The sequence below is a fragment of the Bos grunniens genome, chromosome 14 (genome assembly GCF_055505025.1).
Source record: "Bos grunniens cultivar Pamir isolate PY7600 chromosome 14, Bosgru_T2T1.0, whole genome shotgun sequence".
Taxonomy (NCBI): Eukaryota; Metazoa; Chordata; class Mammalia; order Artiodactyla; family Bovidae; genus Bos; species Bos grunniens.
Window position 1 is genome coordinate 67,214,100 of NC_141178.1, and position 19,269 is coordinate 67,233,368.

General features: G+C 41.7%; 1 protein-coding gene and 1 long non-coding RNA gene across 11 annotated transcripts; one reads left to right on the forward strand and one right to left on the reverse strand.

The window, feature by feature from the left end:
• Window positions 1-607: 607 nt before the first annotated feature.
• LOC147359599 (uncharacterized) lies at window positions 608-1,356 on the reverse strand. The gene is made up of 2 exons (XR_015140967.1): window positions 1,223-1,356; window positions 608-933 (listed from the first exon to the last, which is right to left on the reverse strand). It is a non-coding gene; the product is annotated as an uncharacterized LOC147359599 (long non-coding RNA).
• Window positions 1,147-8,728, forward strand: ZNF572 (zinc finger protein 572). 10 transcript variants are annotated; one of them, XR_015140962.1, is made up of 5 exons: window positions 1,147-1,423; window positions 3,748-3,859; window positions 4,541-6,265; window positions 8,097-8,169; window positions 8,683-8,728. XR_015140962.1 is itself a non-coding variant. In XM_086337187.1 (3 exons), the coding sequence occupies exons 2-3, from the start codon at window positions 3,781-3,783 to the stop codon at window positions 6,049-6,051; spliced, it is 1,590 nt and encodes a 529-aa protein (XP_086193313.1). In that variant the 5' UTR covers window positions 1,303-1,423; window positions 3,748-3,780; the 3' UTR covers window positions 6,052-8,728. The 10 variants fall into 10 exon arrangements, 4 of the variants coding, with proteins under 4 accessions (XP_086193313.1, XP_086193312.1, XP_086193311.1 ...); XR_015140960.1 differs by having other exon boundaries at window positions 1,413-2,085; XR_015140961.1 differs by having other exon boundaries at window positions 1,413-2,069.
• Window positions 8,729-19,269: the final 10,541 nt, after the last annotated feature.

Sequence of the window (19,269 nt, forward strand, 5' to 3'; positions counted from 1 at the left end):
AAGTTTATCTCTCAGTCACATGAGTATTCCTGGGCTGTGGAAAAGAGCAGAGAGGAGTTTCTTCCTCTGGTGGTTGTGGTGGTGGTGAAGGTGATAGTGGCAGAGAATCAGCAGTGGTGGGGCACTTTTCACCGTCTGAGGCGATTGGAAGGGTGCAGGGAAGAAGGACTGGATTGGTTCCTGTTGTATAACAAGAATTTGTCTGGTCTTTGTCCCTGGGTCCTGGAAGTGAGGGGCTTCCCAGGTGGCTCAGTGGTGAAGAATCCACCTACCAATGAAAGAGACTTGGGAGACATGGGTTCAGTTCCTGGGTTGGGAAGGTACCCTGGAGAAGGAAATGGCAACCCACTTCAATATTCTTGCCTGGGAAATCCCATGGAGAGAGGAGCCTGGCGGGCTACCATCCATGGGGTTGCAGAGTCAGACATGACTGAGCACACGCGCCCACACACAGGCTTGTGAAAGACAGGACTTACTAGAGTTGTTGGAGGACAGTGAGGAGAGTGCAGTGCCCCCTCAAAAGAGTGTTTCTAGAAGAAAGCAGTGTCAAAACTCCTGAAAGAGGACTTGGGAACCAAAAAGTACTAATGTGCTAAGAACGCAGAGGTCATTGATGATCTTAGTGATTTATTGTTTTTCACTACAGGAGAAATGAGTTAAAAGATGAGTTGGAAATGATAAAATGGAAACGTCAGGCGTTAAAAAATAAGAAAGAAAAACTGAAGGACTATTTGGGGATGGTGGTGGGAGAGTCAGGAGTTTAGTTGATAGTGTAAGGATCCCATGAAGGTAGGAAGGAAATTGACCGGTACTGGAGGGCTCCTTTAAAATGCGAAGGACCAATCCGCTGTTGTAATTGGAGGGAAGGAAGAGATGGTTGCAGTGCAGACTTAGATTGATGCGGGGAGATGAAGGGATTGATTTCTAGTTTCTCTGTAATGAAAGAGGAGAGTCTGTTTCACCAAATATTATTCATAACGTTGCCTCTATAAAACATATAAAACAACAACGTAAACTAGTTGTTTTATATGTGGATGGATGCCTTCACGCCCTGTTTCACAGATGGCTTAAATATATACCTCCCAGTTCACAGCGGTGGGAAACAGAGTCGGCGCTTAACAAATACTCGCTTCATTTTAATTCCAGTGATGATGAGAAATCTGATGATGCCCCGATGGCAAGGAAAAGTATCAGCTCCATCTGGTCCCCTGTTATAAGGTACCTGATAAATGTGAGGGATGAGAATCAGAGTCGGCAAACGTGTCCACAAGGAAGAGGAATACCACCGGCACACTCCTTCTTGTCCGGGACCCTAAGGGTTAAGATCAACGAGAGCCAGCCACCACTGTTTTCTAGAGAGGCTCCATCAAGCCCACTGTGGGAGAAGAGGGAACTTCCTGTTTCTGACTTCCGGGTTTGAGAGGTTAGGACCTTAGGTTGGTGGGGTCAGAAGTAGAGTGGGCTCCTAATTCCGGGCCTGCTGGTTGTGCGGGGCGCCTTGTATGTAGCCCCCAGAACAGTGAGTTCCTTCTCGGGGAGGGGGACGGAGCCGAGGGTTTCGGGCAGGAGGAGCGGAAGCTGCGTCGCCCAGGCTGCAATGTTCATCCTGCAAAGGACTGCCGCTGCTGTGAAGGGCGAAGGCCCAGCATCTCCAGCAGCTCGGGCCACCGCGCCTCCCTCCCCTGAGACGTCCCTGAAAGGACCGTGTCGACTGGAGACGATCTGTTCCCCTGGGACTCACCCGCAGTGTACCCGACCTGTGCTCCCAGCCGACGCTTTTTAAAGCTAAGCTTCAGAAATTGCATTTTCTTTGGGAGTCAAGCCGAAGCACTGCCCCGTGCCTAATCACCTTTTTGCTCTAGGCAGTAAAAACAGCCTTTCTCTGCGGCGTGACATCTTAGGGACAGCCTTTTAATACCAACTGTGGCCTTAAGTTTGCTACCGTTTTGCTGAGCCAGTGTTCCTGAGGGCTCCTCTGTTACCAAAATTAATAAGTTTCTTAGCAGGGAAAATGGTAGCACGGGTATCTTAGGTAGACTAATGCTTCTTTTGTGAGGACTGCGATAGAAGTATGTAACTCCGATGGTAAAACATACTATTCCATTTGAACAACTTTTTTTTTTTCGTTCAGGTGTATGGTTTTTTTCCCTACACAAACATTGGACATACTTGTAATTTAGACAAGTTTCATATATATATAGAAGGTGCTTAGAGAATACCAGCTTCTTTTGATATAAGGTCTAGGGATATAAATTGGTTTTCTAAAAATGCAGTCAATATAGAAATTCCCTGGCAGGCCAGTGATTAGGGCTTGGCACTCTCATTGCAGGGCCTGGGGTTCAATCCCTGTTTGGAGAACTAAGATCCCTCGAAGGTTTGTGGTGCAGGCATTAGGGGAGGTGTTGGTGATGGAAGTCAATATATTACAAAATAAAAGGCCTGATCATTTGCTGGTTGGAATTATGCCCAGTTTCTGCTTTCTTCTCTAGTTGTTTACTATAATAGACAAGAGTATTAAATTCAGTGTCCAACGAATTTGGGACTGAATCCTGCTCTACCATGTTCCGGTTGTGTGACCTTGGGAAAGTTTCTTAATGTCTCTTTTATTCACCTATAACATGCTGGTACCTGTTTATACAAGGCTTTCCTGAGGGCTCAGTGGTAAAGAATCCACTTGCTAATGGAGGAGATGCGGGTTCTATCACTGGGTTGGGAAGATCCCCTATAGAAGGAAATGGCAACCCACTCCAGTATTCTTGCTTGGGAAATTCCATGGGCAGAGGAGACTGGTGGGCTACAGTCCATGGGGTTGCAAAAGAGTTGGACATGACTTAGGAACAACAACAGCAATATTTTTATACACTTCAGGGAGCTCTTGAAAGAATTACATGAGAAACGTTATGTGTAAGGTATCTGGTTCACTGCATGACATAATGGGCAGTAACAGATTGAAAAGTATAAGTCTTTTATTTTCTATGTGTGTGCCTTCTTTTAAACTCTCATTTTTCTTGAATTGTGCTATTTTTTAATAATCCTGAAATGGATGCCGAGTCCATATATAATTGCCTTCCAGTCCCTCAAGTAGGTCAGGGGTTGTAATTGGGTCCAGAAGATAAAGCTTAGGCTGAAAGGGATTTTGTGATTATGATAGTAAGAGATAAGGAAGAGGTCCCTTGTTAGCCTCCCTTTTATATTTAGAGATTATTGGCTGTAATTATTTTAGCTCTACTTTGTCTTAATTTATTATTACTAGTCAAGTAAATCCTAACTTTTGTTTAAAATTAACTTCAAAGGTTTCATCCTTCTGTCAAGGATCCACTTATTCTTTGTAAATGAAACAGTTTCTCTTTAGCTGCTTTTTATACCTGCATATCAATTCGTAAAGTCTTACTATTGATGCCTTTTCCAAAAAACTACTTCAGTTTTTCAACCACAAGTGTTTCTGAGTTCCAAGTGGACAGTATTAATATTTATTCTATTTTTAAACCTTGATCCTCAGACTTTATTGCAAAGGTTTAATTTTTAAATTATTTCCCTGGGAAAGGTAAATTGGATTAATGCTTAATCCTAAATAACTTGAATCTGAGGTTAGATTATCTGAAAGGATTTTCAAAAGCCCATGTTTCTTATGTTCAGTATGGTCTGCAGAATATTAAGTGCTTAACAGCCGTTGTGTTGCAATGGTTGGAAGGAAGGAAGGAGAAATGTTAACAAATGCCTTTAAACATAACTTGTTTCCTTCTACAGGATTTCTGATCCCTAATCTGACTGATCATTGTGATGGAACAAGAGCAAAAACTATTGGTCTCAGATTCTAATGGCCTCACAAAGAAGGAGAGTTTGAAAAACACTGTTACAGGTGAGACATCAAGAAGATCTGAATCCTTTAGGAATTTGTTTTAAGACATGCTGTAGAATGTATAGAAAAATCAGGGCATTAGAATGAGACAGACTTTGATTTCCCTGGTCTGTCACAAGCTATGAAAACTCTTTTAGCCTCAGTTTTCTCATCTTTAAGAAAAGTGAATGATAATATCTGTCTTGCATATTTTTTTAAGATACTGATACACTATATGCAAAACTACCATTCTTAATAAGTAGTGGGTATCATTGCTATTTCTTTGTTTGCTCAGATTTTAACTAATTTTTTTGTCTAGTTTTTACCTCAGATAGTGTTCTATTCACTTTCTCTCTTTAAAGTCTTCTAGAATAAAATTCAGTGAACTTATTTTTATTAATATTTTGATATCCACCATGGCAATTGGTGAGAACTGACCAGACACTTCATTACTGTTGTTATAAATACGAAAAATTCACCTGCTTCTGATGAACACATTGAATAAAAGAAGTAAAACTAGCTGTAAACACTTTTTTCTCCCCCCAAACTAATAATTGTTTAATATTCTTTTGGAAACACTTTAAAAATCTAAAACATTTTACAAGGTTTGAGTTTGTTATTCCCTCTCTTCCCCTGTAATTCAGAATTTCTTCCCCATGGCAGAGACTAGGGAATGTTTAGAGTATTTGTTTATTCCTGCAGGAGATGAAAGTAAGAATAATTTGAAAACTGTTCAGTTCAGTAACTCCAAGGCAGATAAAGAGAGAGCCTCAAAATGGTCTAGAAGTGATGGCCCAGAAAATTGTAAGGATGAAGACACAAAAGAAATACTGTTGACAGGGTCCCAAGGAGGTAAAACTGAACGTGATGATTCCTGTGAGAATGATAGCAACTTGGGGAGTCAGAGAAATTGTACAGAAAAAGAGGAGGAACAACCCAATCACTGGGGATGGAGCCCAGGAGACCATACCGGGCCTGCTGGCCAGCAGAACCCATCCTTTGGGGACAAACCCTACAAATGTTCTGAATGTTGGAAAAGCTTCAGTAATAGTTCTCATCTTCGAATTCACCAGAGGACCCACTCAGGAGAAAAACCTTACAGATGTTCTGAGTGTGGAAAGTGCTTCAGTAACAGCTCTCACTTGATTCAGCACCTGAGAACACACACAGGCGAGAAGCCCTACCAATGTGGTGAATGTGGGAAAAGCTTCAGCAACACTTCCCATCTTATTATCCATGAAAGAACTCACACGGGAGAGAAACCCTATAAATGTCCCGAGTGTGCGAAGAGTTTCAGCAGCAGCTCTCACCTTATTCAGCATCACCGATCGCATACAGGTGAAAAACCATATGAATGTCCGGTTTGTGGGAAATGCTTCAGCCATAGTTATGTGCTTGTAGAACATCAGAGGACCCACACTGGAGAAAAACCTTATAAGTGCCCCGACTGTGGGAAGAGTTTTAGTCAGAGCTCTAGTTTGATTCGTCACCAGCGGACACACACTGGTGAGAAACCCTATAAATGTCCTGAATGTGGAAAAGGCTTTGGTTGTAATTCTACTCTAATCAAGCATCAGAGAATACATACAGGAGAAAAACCCTATCAGTGTATAGAATGTGGGAAGAATTTCAGTCGAAGTTCGAACCTGGTTACACATCAGAAAATGCACACAGATGACAAAACCTATCAAAGTTCTGAGTATGAAGAAAGTTTGAGTCAGAACTATAGCCTGATAGAAGAATGCAGAATCCAGCCAGGAGAGAAGCCATATAAATGTTGTGAATGTGGAAAGAGTTTTGGCCTCAGCTCTCATCTCATAAGACATCAGAGAACGCATACAGGAGAAAAACCTTACAGATGTTCTGAGTGTTGGAAAACTTTTAGTCAGAGTTCCACCCTGGTGATTCACCAAAGGACACACACAGGAGAGAAACCTTATAAATGTCCTGACTGTGGTGAGTGCTTCAGTCAGAGCTTTAACCTTATCAGGCACCGGAGGACCCACATGGGAGAAAAACCTTACAAATGTACTGACTGTGAGAAATGCTTCAGCCGAAGTGCCTACCTCAGTCAGCATCGGAAAATTCATGTAGGAAAATCTTTTGAGTCTCCTGAAGTGGAAGATTTTCCTCATGAATGGACTTGGAAAAACTATTCTGGGGAAATAGCACTCATCCCTTCATTTTCAGTCCCAAGTTCATCTCCCTCCTGAGTCCTAAAGTCTGTTTCTTTTTATCAAAAATTACAATTAAGATGTTCTCAGATCACACTGTTGTAAAATTTGTTTGGTTTGTTTGCCAAAACATGTGGGAAAAGTCAACTTCCCAGCTTAAAGGTTGGGAAGACCCAGATTATCAGGTCACCAGATTTGCCCAGTGAGAGATACTGCCAGTGATGGAGAGAAAGAAGAATATTTTTTATTTAAGGTAAGACAGTAATAGTTTCAAAGGAAAACATGGAGAGAAATCCTGGGAGACTAAAGATGAGATTGTCATTGAATCTTATTTCCTGTTGCCTGACTGGGTGGTGACAGATCATTGCTGTCCTACGGGTTTGCCCAGAGAGAGATTTTTTTTGAACAGATAATGTGATCTCCTGGCTGTTTTGTTGAGTCTTAAGGAAGAGAAGACTAATTTTTTTCAAATATGTTATTTGCTGAAAATTAGCTTTTAGAACTGCATTGTTCGGTGCAACAGCCACTAGCCATATGTGGATAGTTAAGTTTAAATTGATTAAGATGAAATTTAAAATTGAGTTCTTTAGTCATGTAAACCCCTTGCTGAATGCTCAGTAGCCACTGGGGGCTACTGTTTTAAATATCACAAAAAATTCTTTTGAGATCATCATTCTTGATGGTTCTTGTAGGAAATGTGCTCTGGGGATTCTGTTCTCCAAGAGGAATTACAATATAGTCTAGGAGTAGATAGAGTTTTGAAGGCACTAGGTCTAACGGTTCACTGTTTTGATGATTGTATGTTTTAGATTCAACCATCTCAGTTATCTAGAGATATGATCCCATTGTCTTGGCCAAAGTCAGATTAAGAGATAGGATTCATAATTCTGTTTTGAATTTTTCTGTCAAGTGGTCCTTTTCCCTCAGTTTTCCTATTATATAATTCTTCATCAGATCAAAGTCACTGGGTTCTTTTTCTATTAATTAACTCATTGAGTCTGAGCCAGTGTCCAGGGACAGTTTGCCACTGGGGCCCCAGATTCCTAAGTTCCAGTCTTGGCAGTTTGCTTTTGCCTCTTGACGTACATGGTGTGTGGATCTGGTAACCAAGACACTATTCTCCCTGTTCATTTGTTCAGTGGGAATGGTGTGTTGTAAAGGATTAAGATATTTCCTCTGTCCCCACCTCCATTTTTTCCTGCCACTGTAAAAAGGTAGATGTGTATAGGAAGGTCAGGACTTGCCCAGGATTTCATCTCTTGTTTTTTTGTGAGTCAAAAATATATTTTTTGAAGAATAAGTAGAAGTGTATATTAGGAATGTGGAGCCAGAAGGGGCCAGTTACAGCTGGGGCAGAGGGCTCTCTGTGGCTGGTGGGTAGCAGAAGTCCATGGGGATTTTCTTCCGTGACTGTGATGCACCTGGTACTGGCAAGGCAACTGTGTCTTTTTATATTGTTTGGGATTTAAAAATGAATCAAAGCTGATAGTTAATGGTATTCAAGAAGTCTTTGGGGGTGATTTTCTGCTTTCAGAAAGGGGGAAAACATTTTGAGCATCTTTGGCTTTAGTGTGACCTCTGACTCAAGCATCCTGTTACCTTTATATGTTAGGCAGGGTTACCCCAGTTGTCTTAAACTGTGGTATCTGAGGATAAGTGTTTACAGTATTCTTTTTCTTTTTTAATTTATTTGTTTTTTAATTGAAGGATAATTGGTTTACAGAATTTTGTTATTGTCTGTCAAACCTCAACATGAATCAGCCATAGGTATACATACAGTATTCTTTATCGCAGACAACTGAGAGTTTGATGTTTGATGAGAGTCTGATTAATGATCAATTGCAAAGAAGTAGCTGTTGGGGTGGTTCACAATCGTGGAGCCCATTATGTGTGGCAAGTAACCACTCTGAACCTGGTTCGTCATCTGTAAAAAAGAGATAATGTCTACATTGCACGGTTTTGGTAAGTGTTAAATGAATGTTTGCAAAGCAGCTAGCACAGTGCTTAAAATATGGGTCTAAATAAATGGTAATTCGTTATTATTAATTGAAACAAATTGAAAAATATCCTCCATACATTTTCAGAAGCAACAGTACAGTCCCAAACTTCCTGCTTGTGGATTCTTTATGATCAACCTCAGGAACCCCAAGGAATAAGGTATTATAAAAGCACAAGATTAATGTGTTTTAAGTCTGCAGACTGTTGAAAGCACTTTTATTTGATTTGGCTTATTGAATTTTGTTGTTGTTCATGAAACAAAGGACTAAGTTTAAATCAAGAAAGAACAAAACAGCAAGTTCAGTTTTAGTTAATTTGCATCTGAAGATTAACAACTGTGTAACTTGTGTCCTATTTCTGTCCCACACTGTGTTTTATGACTGCCCACAATTATACAAAACCTGCTTCACAAACCTTGATACCTGTAGAAGCATATATGTTCACATTTTAGATGGATTTAGATGGGCTTCATTAGTAATTTGGCAAGAATCTCTTTGAGTTGAAAATTCAGAAAACCGAAGAGAGATTTGTCACTTAACAATGGAGAATTTAATGTAGTCAGATGTAATCCTATTTGATGCCTTTGCCTCACTTTAATGAGTCAGCAAATAGGTTCTTTGTTTAGCTCCCCCAAAAGTAAATATTCTCTGTATTTTCTGTTTTTCTTGCCAGCACAAAGGATTCAGCACCTGAATAAATAAAGCATTCTTATTAACAAGTGATGTTTCATAGTTTCTTTTTAATTAAAGAGAAGACTACTTCCTGTATTCATTTTTTCCTACTCAAAGTAGGGGCTTAGGTATTTTAGCCCTACAGTGGGATGGGGAAGGTCATGTTGATGCTTATATTCAGAGATGTAGCAGGGAGCTCGCTCCCCGGTTGCTTTACAGCCTACCAGAAATATGCAGGTGTAAATCTCTGTTATAGTACCTGAGAGAAAAGTTTGCTTTCATTGTTCTAAGCCATTCAAGTTTAATCTACCAGATGGTCTTCTCCTTGATGCTGTAGAAGTTTCCTTACTGATGATGAGAAAGAGAGGATTATAGTCTATGTGACAATTGCTCCTATACATTAATCCCCACCTTTGCCAGTAATCATTGTAATGACAAACTCATTGCTTTTTATTCTGTATTTGAGTTTGTGTAATTCCTTTCAAGCAGCATAATCATTTGTTCAACAAAAATTTACCCGATACCTAATATGTGTTTATCAGAGGTCATATAGCAGTGGGAAGCAGAGGTAAGGATGGACTAGTAGAAGGAAAATGTACAGCCTTTTGGATAACTCCTTTCTCCTTGGCAGTTCTTTATGCTTATTATGTTGACCCATCATCAGATTTAATAATTGGATAGTCTGATGACCTTGAGATAACTATAGATCAAAGTGGGTTAGATTTGCTCTGAAAATACAAGCTTGGTGAAGTTTGACACAATACTTGTTTTGCATGTAGTAGTGCTTATTACTGAGTAGTTGTCATGTGCTTTTATGTTTTATGCTAATGTCCTAGAGTATGTCCTTCCAGGATACATGTTTCTACTGGACTGAATTCCTTGAATCAGAAGGATTTCATTTTTGTAATCCTAAAGCCTGACACAAAACCTGGCATGTGAAGTGTTTATTGATTGGTTTTGGTTGAGGGATAAAGCTCAACCAAACCTTTACCAATGGATAAAGTCTACTGAGTTAGGCTGTACGTGCTCAGCATGCCCCCCGTCCCTTTAACACCATTGCTTATCCAGTCCACAGAAGCTGGGCTGGCTTGGAAATGAAAGTGACTGCCTTGGGAGGCTGGGTCTGTCATCACGCTAACCCTAGAGGACCCTAAAATGTCCCAGTCATTCAGAATCCTGTAAGACCTTGGGCTTCTGTTTCATACTGTCTAGGAGAGGTTTACAGAGAAGGCGATGGCACCCCACTCCAGTACTCTTGCCTGGAAAATCCTATGGACGGAGGAGCCTGGTAAGCTGCAGTCCATGGGGTTGTGAAGAGTCAGACACGACTGAATGACTTCACTTTCACTTTTCACTTTCATGCATTGGAGAAGGAAATGGCAGCCCACTCCAGTGGTATTGCCTGGAGAATCCCAGGGACGGGGGAGCCTGGTGGGCTGCCATCTGTGGGGTCGCACAGAGTCGGACATGACTGAAGTGACTTAGCAGGAGAGGTTTAAAGTTTGTTTCAGCTTCATGTTTCAGTTACTTACTATCTTTGTACTATCTTTACCTGTAAGACATGGTAAGCAGTGAATGAGGTGAGGTACATGGCATATCACGAATGTTAAGGACATGTTTTCCTTCCCTGATCACCCTTAATTGCTCATAATTCTGCCAGGTATAGGCTCTGATCATGGAAATGTTTAATCATTTCTTGGATTGACTGTTTCTCGTTTCTAAAATAAAGATATTAAGAACATTTAGTTCATGGGTTTGTTACAAGGATCTGAGATGATGGATGTAATACGCTTGGTGGTGGTTTAGTTGCTAAGTCATGTCCAACTCATGTGACCCCCTGGACTGTAGCCAGTCAGGCTCCTCTGTCCATGAGATTTCCCAGCTAAGAATACTGGAGTGGGTTGCCATTTCCTTCTTAGCATTGCTGATACCTAGTAATCACTCAACATTAGCTGTTGTTACCTTCATAAAGTGGCTCGAGACCACCATGGGTCTTTGGGTTATCTTTGAAGGATTATCTCAGAGACATGGGTGTCCCCTCGAGCCAGTAAAATGGTGCAGTCCTTTTGGTTTTGTTTACACCATGAACATGAAGGGGCAAAACTGGGAGTGTATATAGTAAGCTGAGTATGTAGGCTAATAAAGTAGCACATCATTATTATCAGTTCAGTTCAGTTCAGTTGCTCTTCGTGTCTTAACTCTTTGCGACCCCATGGACTGCAGCACGCCAGGCTTCCCTATCCATCACCAACTCCCAGAGCCTATTCAAACTCATGTCCATCGAGCTGGTGATGCCATCCAACTACTTCATCCTCTGTTGTCTCCTTCTCTTTCCTTCAGTCTTTCCCAGCATTGGGGTCTTTTCAAATAAGTCAGTTCTTCCCATCAGGTGGCCAAAGAATTGGAGTTTCAGCTTCAGCATCAGTCCTTTCAATGAATATTCAGGACCCATTTCCTTTAGGATGGATTTGTTGGATGTCCTTGCAGTCCAAGGGACTCTCAAGAGTCTTTTCCAACACCATAGTTCAAAAGCATCAATTCTTTGGTGCTCAACTTTCTTTATAGTCCAACTCTCACATCCATACATGACTATTGGAAAAGCTATAGCTTTGACTAGACGGACCTTTGTCGGCAAAGTAATGTCTCTGCTTTTTAATATGTGTCTAGGTCGATTATACCTTTTCTTCCAAGGAGCAAGCGTCTTTTAATTTCATGGCTGCAGTCACCATCTGCAGTGATTTCAGAACCCAAGAAAATAAAGTCTGTTACTGTTTCCACTGTTTCCCCATCTATTTGCCATGAAGTGATGGGACCAGATGCTGTGATCTTAGTTTTCTGAATGTTGAGTTTTAAGCCAACTTTCCACTCTCCTCTTTCACTTTCATCAAGAGGCTCTTCAGTTCTTCTTTGCTTTCTGCCATAAGGGTGGTGTCATCTACATATCGATGTTACTGATATTTCTCATGGCAATCTTGATTCTAGCTTCTGCTTAATCCAGCCCAGCATTTCTCATGATATACTCTGCATATTAGTTAAATAAGCAGGGTGAAAATATACAGCCTTGACATACTCCTTTCCCTATTTGGAACCAGTCTGTTGTTCCATGTCCAGTTCTAACTGATTTTTCTTGACCTGCATACAGATTTCTTAGGAAGCAGGTCAGGTGGTCTGGTATTCCCATCTCTTGAAGAATTTTCCACAGTTTGTTGTGATCCACACAGTCAAAGGCTTTGGCATAGTCAATAAAGCATTAGTAGATGTTTTTCTGGAACTCTCTTGCTTTCTCAATGATCCAGCAGATGTTGGCAATTTGATCTCTGGTTCCTCTGCCTTTTCTAAATCTGGCTTGAACATCTGGAAGTTCACGGTTCACGTACTGCTGAAACCTGGCTTGGAGAATTTTGAGCATTACTTTACAAGCATGTGAGATGAGTGTGATTGTGCAGTAGTTTGAGCATTCTTTGGCATTGCCTTACTTTGGGACTGGAATGATAACTGACCTTTTCCAGTCCTGTGGCCACTGCTGAGTTTTCCAAATTTGCTGGCATATTGAGTGCAGTACTTTCACAGCATCATCTTTCAGGATTTGAAATAGCTCAACTGGAATGCCATCACCTCCACTAGCTTTGTTTGTAGTGATGCTTCCTAAGGCCCACTTGACTTCACATTCCAGGATGTCTGGCTCTAGGTGGGTGATCACACCATCGTGATTATCTGGGTCATGAAGATCTTTTTTGTACAGTTCTTCTGTGTATTCTTGCCACCACTTCTTAATATCTTCTGCTTCTCTTAGGTCCATACCATTTCTGTCCTTTATTGAGTCCATCTTTGCATGACATTGTCCCTTGGTATCTCTAATTTTCTTGAAGAGTTCTCTAGTCTTTCCCATTCTGTTGTTTTCCTCTATTTCTTTGCATTGATTGCTGAGGAAGGCTTTCTTATCTCTCCTTGCAATTCTTTGGAACTCTGCATTCAGATGCTTATATCTTTTCTTTTCTCCATTTCGCTTCTCTTCTTTTCACAGCTATTTGTAAGGCCTCCTCAGACAGTCATTTTGCTTTTTTGCATTTCTTTTCCATGGGGATGCTCTTGATCCCTGTCTCCTGTACAATGTCATGAACCTCCGTCCATAGTTCAAAGGGGCAATGCTCTTGGTAAGTACCAATTTTTAGTTGACATCTCCATCATGACCCATCCATCTCAGGTGGCCCTACATGGCATGGCTTTGCTTCATTGAGTTAGACATGGCTGTGGTCCTTAGATCAGATTGGGGGCACTGAGTACAGCAGTCCATGCATGGGAGCTTTTGAAGGAGGTCACCTTTATTGTTATTACCTCCACCATTGTTTGGCTTCAGGTCAAAAAACAGGGAGGGAACACATCCCCGCCCATCAACAGAAAACTGGATTAAAGATTTACTGAGCATGACCCCGCCCATCAGAAGAAGACCCAGTTTCCCCTTCAGATAGTCTCTCCCATCAGGAAGCTTCCTTAAGCTTCTTGCCTGATAGTTCAGTTGGTAAAGAATCCGCCTGCAATGTAGGAGACCCCAGTTCAATTCCTAGGTTGGGAAGATCCCCTGGAGAAGGGATAGGCTACCCACTCCAGTATTCTTGGGCTTCCCTTGTGGTTCAGGTGGTAAAGAATCCACCTGCAATGTGGGAGACCTGGGTTCTATCCCTGGGTTGAGAAGATCCCCTGGAGAAGGAAACGGCTACCCACTCCAGTATTCTGGCCTGGAGAATTCCATGGATTATACAGTCCGTGGGGTCTCAAAGAGTTGGACACGACTGAGCGACTTTCACTTTCCATAAGCCTCTTATCCTTCTCCATCATTCTTATAATAAGGCAGATACTTGGGCAACTGCTGCCTTTTCTGTTTAAAAATTATCCTTCCTTTCACTCCCCTATCTCTTTCACTTCATCTTTGTTCTCTTTTACCTTTCTCTGGCCCTAATCTCTCCTGCCTTGTCCATCCATATTCTAACTCAAACTTAGGCTTTTTCCTGCCCTTTATTTTATTCCCCTTCCTTTTTCCTCCTTCCCTTCCTAGTGAAGTAGAAATCAAGTCAAGGCTAAGGGTGGTTGAAATGTTTGGTTATAAAGATAACAGATGGAAACAGAATCTTGGTAATCGTGACATTGTGGACATGTAGTCACTTACAAACAGAGGTAGCTTATGGGTTCCAAGACAGCTAAGTTGCTAATCTAATATTGCTTGACTGGTAAAATCAGTAGATATTCTAGGATTTGACACAGTGAAGTATTAAGTGGAAGCCTTGGGTGCAAAGTGATCATGATTAATTTTGACCCATGCTAAGTCATACAAATATATGGTTAAAGAAAATATTAGCTGATGAGACTGGAAAACACTGATAAAAAAATTTCCTGTTAAAAAATAGCTTACCTTCTGATCATTAAATTAATACTTGCTAATTGTAAAATACACAAAGAACTATGGGCTTCCCTTGTATCTCAGTTGGTAAAGAATCTGCCTGCAATGCAGGAGACTGGGGTTCATCTCCTGGGTTGGGAAGATTCCCTGGAGAAGGAAATGGCAACCCACTCCAGTATTCTTGCCTGGAAAATCCCATGGACAGAGGAGCCTGGCTGGCTACAGTCCATGAAGCCACAAGAGTTGGACATGACTTAGTGACTAACCCATGAAGTAGGAATGTGCAGTATAGGGAATAAAGTCAATAATGTTGTAGTAACTTTGTATGGTGACTGATGGTAACTAGCCTTATGGTGATTGTTCCATTGTAGGTTGTACACCTGAAGCTAATATTATATGTGAATTATAATTCAAGAATAAAAAAGAACTATCCGAATTTTTCCTTATGCAGCCCTAGGCACAATTCCAGCACTTGTTACTAGAAGCTGTTCTAAGAAGTAAAGTGAAAGTGAAGTCGCTCAGTCGTGTCCGACTCTGCGACCCCACAGACTGTAGCCTACCATAGACTCTAGCCTACAGGCTTCTCCATCCATAAGGAAGGGCCTAAAGCCTGGAAGTAAGTCCCAAGAGGAAGAATGGTTGACGAAAGGGCTAGCTCAGTTAGTTCCCTATTTTCCCCCGATTCAGAAGATGAAGTGCATTCCAGATCCAGTATGTTAAGGTCAATTCAGTTTCAGCACATTGATAAGGATCCCTTTGTTTCTAAAATTGATATTGAGGAAAAAGCAGAATGGAGGCTTATGAAGATACCAGTCAGACTGTTCAGAATAATAGACTCCTCATTTTACCATCCTACTGCCGTCAACCAATCAGTGAAACACTTGTATTGTCCACTGCAGGCATTAGTATTTTACTAAGAGAAGAAAAGAAAAAAAAAAAGACAGTGAGAAAAGGAGAAAAGAAATGTAAGGTGTGGTTATTGCCACTTATGGTTAGAGGTCAACCATTCTTTCTTCCTTATGTTTATTTGGCTGTGTCAAGTATAGGTTGTGGCATGAGGGATCTTCATAGCATCATGGGCGATCTTTCCTTGTGTCACATGTCCCACAGCATGTGGGATCTTAGTCTCTGGACCAGAAATCAAACCCACGTCCCCTGCACTGCATGGTGGATTCTCCACTGGATCACCAGGGAAATCCCATTCTTACTAACTTTCAAACTTCAGCTTAAAAGTAACTTCTGTCAAACCTTCCTTGACCCCTAGGTTAGTTTATATCTTCTTACCCTCCAGAGCAACATGTACTTCCCTTTTTTTGGATACATACTGACATCTTTAAGCCACCCCAAGGTGGCTCAGTGTTAACGAATCCGCAGGCAAGGCATCCGGGGAGGCAAGTTCAGTCCCTGAGTCAGGAAGATCCCCTGGAGGAGGAAATGGCAATCCATTCCAATATTCCTGCCACAATAATCCCATGGATAGAGGAGCCTAGTGGGCTACAGTCCATGGGGCTGCAAAAGAGTCAGACGTGACTGAGCATGCCCACACGCCTGACATCTTTTGTTACATTTGCTGCTGTTATCGCCATTAAATCCTAGGCTGTGCTCACCACTTTACTTACACCAAGCATAGTGCCTGACACAATTTAGCTACTTGATACATTTTACTACATTGAATTGGCTTGACCTGTACTCTAATTATGGCTGTATGAGCTGTATTCAAGGAGAGAAAGAAGATGAAGACAAAATTCCAAGTTAATATAATTGGCTCCATCATTTGCAACTAGAATTTGCAAAAGATTACCTAAGTGCTGAGGGAATGCAGAACAGTTAAGTGAGTGGCCAAAGTCTTTTTGGACAAGGTGCATGGTGAGCAAGAAAGTTTTGATCTTATGTGTTACAAACCAAAACATTAGTGAAAAGGGAGTTGTTCAGTTTGGTACCAAAAAAAAAAAAAAAAAAAGATGAAGGAAAGGTTGTATTCAATGCATTGAAAAATGTGTATTACACACCAGGTGCAGAGAATACAACTGTGAATAAGACATGGTCCTTGCCTTAAGAGCTAAATCTCTTGAAAAGGTGTAAGTCAATAACTGCAATACAGATTAGTGACTGTTGTGACAAAGAGGTAATTATGAAAACTTGAAGAGAAAGAGATATTAATTAATGTGGGTCTTAAACAATGGATAATTGAAGAGAGGAGGAAAAGGCTTTTTCCTGCAATAAGAATAGCATTTGAAAAGGCAAAAGTGTAATAAGCCTGTCAGGCCAGATGGTGCCAACGGAGATTTCGGAGGTGATTAAGCAATGAAATGAAAAGACCAAGTGTGCTTTTTGTTTGTTTTAAAGGTTAACTAGATCTTTACCTTAAAATAAAGGAGAAAAAAATGCATTCTGGTCAAACATCCCTAGGTTCTTGAGCCAGACTTCCTGGGCTTGGTTTCAGGCTCTGCCTCCTATTAGCTGTGTGACACTTCTTTGTACCTCAGTTTGCTTGTTTGTAAAATAGGGTTAAATATAGCACCTGCTTGATAGTGTGGTTGTGAGGACAAAATTAGGTACTATATGAAAAAAATTGTAGAATGCTGCCCAGACTGTAAAAGTGTCTCTTGTTGTGATTACGGAAGTAGTATTACTTTCTGCCAGTCAGGGGGTGATTTTGTCATGTTTCGCCTCAGGCTTGAGTGACAGATTTTTGTTTCTGAATAAGTACAGCCAGGCCAAGGACTTCCCAGGCAGCTCAGTGGTAGAGAACCTGCGGGTGAATGTAGGAGATGTGGCTTCGATCCCTGGTCAGGAAGATCTAGAGAAGGAAATGGCAACCCACTCCAGTATCTTGCCTGGGAAATCCCAAGGACAGAAGAACCTGGTGGGCTGCAGTCCATGGGGGTGCAAAAGAGTTGGACACGACTTGGCGACTAAACAGGAAGCAGCAGTCAGGCCAAGATTCAAACATACCTAAGTGATGGTTATGTAACATTTAAGTTTGGAAAGCATGGGTATTCAGAATGTGCCCTATGCGAGGATCACAAATGCTCTTTTTGCCTTCAGGTTGGAAGTGGGTTTTGGACTGTACACATACAGATAAGGTGACTTTCAAAATATTAATTAAAAATTACCTACTTAAAAAAATTTACCTACTTAATAAGGAAAAAAAATCCTCATGGTAATTTCTAATCAAGTAGCAATCATTCTGATGATAACAATTTGCTTCTACAAGAGTCAGCTGACCAAGCCTTCTGTCATTTTAGCAATATAGGAACTCATAGTTACCTATAAGCAGTTAAGTGAAGAATTATCTTCAGGAAAGCAATCTCCCACATATTAAACTGATTTTCTTGAGTTCTTTCTAATTCGATGTGTCTTTCAAGCAGCTGAATTTGTTGATAGCAGGGAGGAATGTCAAGGAAAGTCTTGGTTTTATAATGGAAGAAAGGTAAAGTATATTTACCTTGTATATTTACTCTGATCATTCAAGAGTATTGGGGAAACAAGATTTGGAGACCAGGAGTTTAGCTTTTGGTTTCATCACTTATAAACTGTGATTTGGCCAAGCCACTTAACCTCTTTAAGTTTCATATTTGTTATTTTTAAAATCCAGGTAGTTTTGAGTGTCAAATGATGCCTGTGAAAGTGTTTTGACACATAATTATTTCATTAACAGATAAAACATATTTAGGTTGAAAAATGGTGACAAGTACTGTACTTGTATAAACTCAGCAAACTGCCAGGAACTTTAAATTTCATGAAGACATTGCCCTATCCCTTCAGAGATTTGACTGACTTTTGACTTGTTCAAGGTCCTGAGCCTGGTTAGTGGCAGCCAGAGTCTAGGTCTTCTGATTTCTAATCACCTAGTCTTTCCTACTACACCACTGTCATTCATCATTCATTCAATACAGCTTTATGGACGATAAATACAAAAATATTGTGCTAGTCGCTGTAGGTGATTCTGATTTATCAGACTCAGATTCTCCTCTCAAGGAACACAGAAACTAGTGGTAATAGCCATAAATGTATAGTCAGAAGCTGGAACGATAAGGTATGAATAAACTATTATGTGATCTGGTGAGGATCAGTGGACCCTTGGTAGAAGAGGTGACAATTCAATTCTGCTCCAAAAGGCAGAAAGGATTTGTACATAAGTCTTAGAGTTTAAAACATGCAGTCCAGGGTTACAGTAAGGTGAACAAAGGCACTGGTCTTAGCCCTCAATAAATTCTAGGAAGTTTCAGGTTGTTTTTTTTTTTTTCGTAACAAGGTCCATCTTTCACCTGTGAATCTCGCAGACTTCTACTGTTCCCTCTAGAATGCCTGTCCTGGACAAAATTCATGTAACTTGCCGGAAGGCCTTGCTTGATTCACTCCAGGCAGAGTGAAGGACTGCCTCCTGTTTCCATGGTTCCCTCCTCGCCCACCCACTTTTTCAGGGCACTTATGACACATCTCTGTTTATTTTACTTCTTTGCCCCGCACCCTTCACCGTTTCTGATTTTGAGAAAAAAAAAAAAAATAGGGCAACGCGCATAAGTGTATCTTCAGCCTGGGTACAGTGACAAAGTGCACAGTTGCCTGACAATTTGGGGTAAAGGAAGGGAACACCTGGCATATCCTCTTTCTTCCTCTGCCAGACGCCTGCCCACAACCTTCTTGCAGATTCAGCAGTGAACGTCACGTTCTCCACGCACCTGTAGCTCTTTCTACCGCCCCCTAGGCATGTAGGCATAGGCCAGAAAGGCTGTGTCTGATTCCTCTCTATGACACCTGGGCCCGGCACGTAGCGACCTGTCCACAGAGGGGCCAGAAGAATGACTTGCCGAGGCCGCGAAAGCACCGCGGGGTTTCCTCGGAACCAGCCCCACCTCTTTCTGGGTAGGATCCCAGTTGCTGGGCCCGTGACACTCAGGGCAAGACGCCCACCAGCCCCACTCCCTCCAGAGCCAGCCAGTGCCTTCCCATCCGCCCATCCGGCTGCAGGCCCCCATCCCCACGCCCCCACCCGACACCACGCAACCTCGTCCTAGCGCCTCTCTGGGCGTCACCGCGCGAGCCGCGCCACCTGCGATTGGCCAAACACGGCATAGCGCCATCTCGGCCTACAAGCGGCGCTCGCCCTCATTGGCTGGTGACGGCAGGGGGCGGTGACGGTGGGCGGAGCCCCGCCCCTCTGGTCCCTCGCCGGGGTCGAGCCCAAAC

Excerpts from the sequence above, each read along its gene's own strand:
- ZNF572 (XM_086337187.1), top strand. The coding sequence starts at position 3,781 with ATGGAACAAGAGCAAAAACTATTGGTCTCAGATTCTAATGGCCTCACA. Across the intron at positions 3,860-4,540 it reads TTTGAAAAACACTGTTACAG|GAGATGAAAGTAAGAATAAT; the intron begins GTGAGACATCAA and ends TTATTCCTGCAG.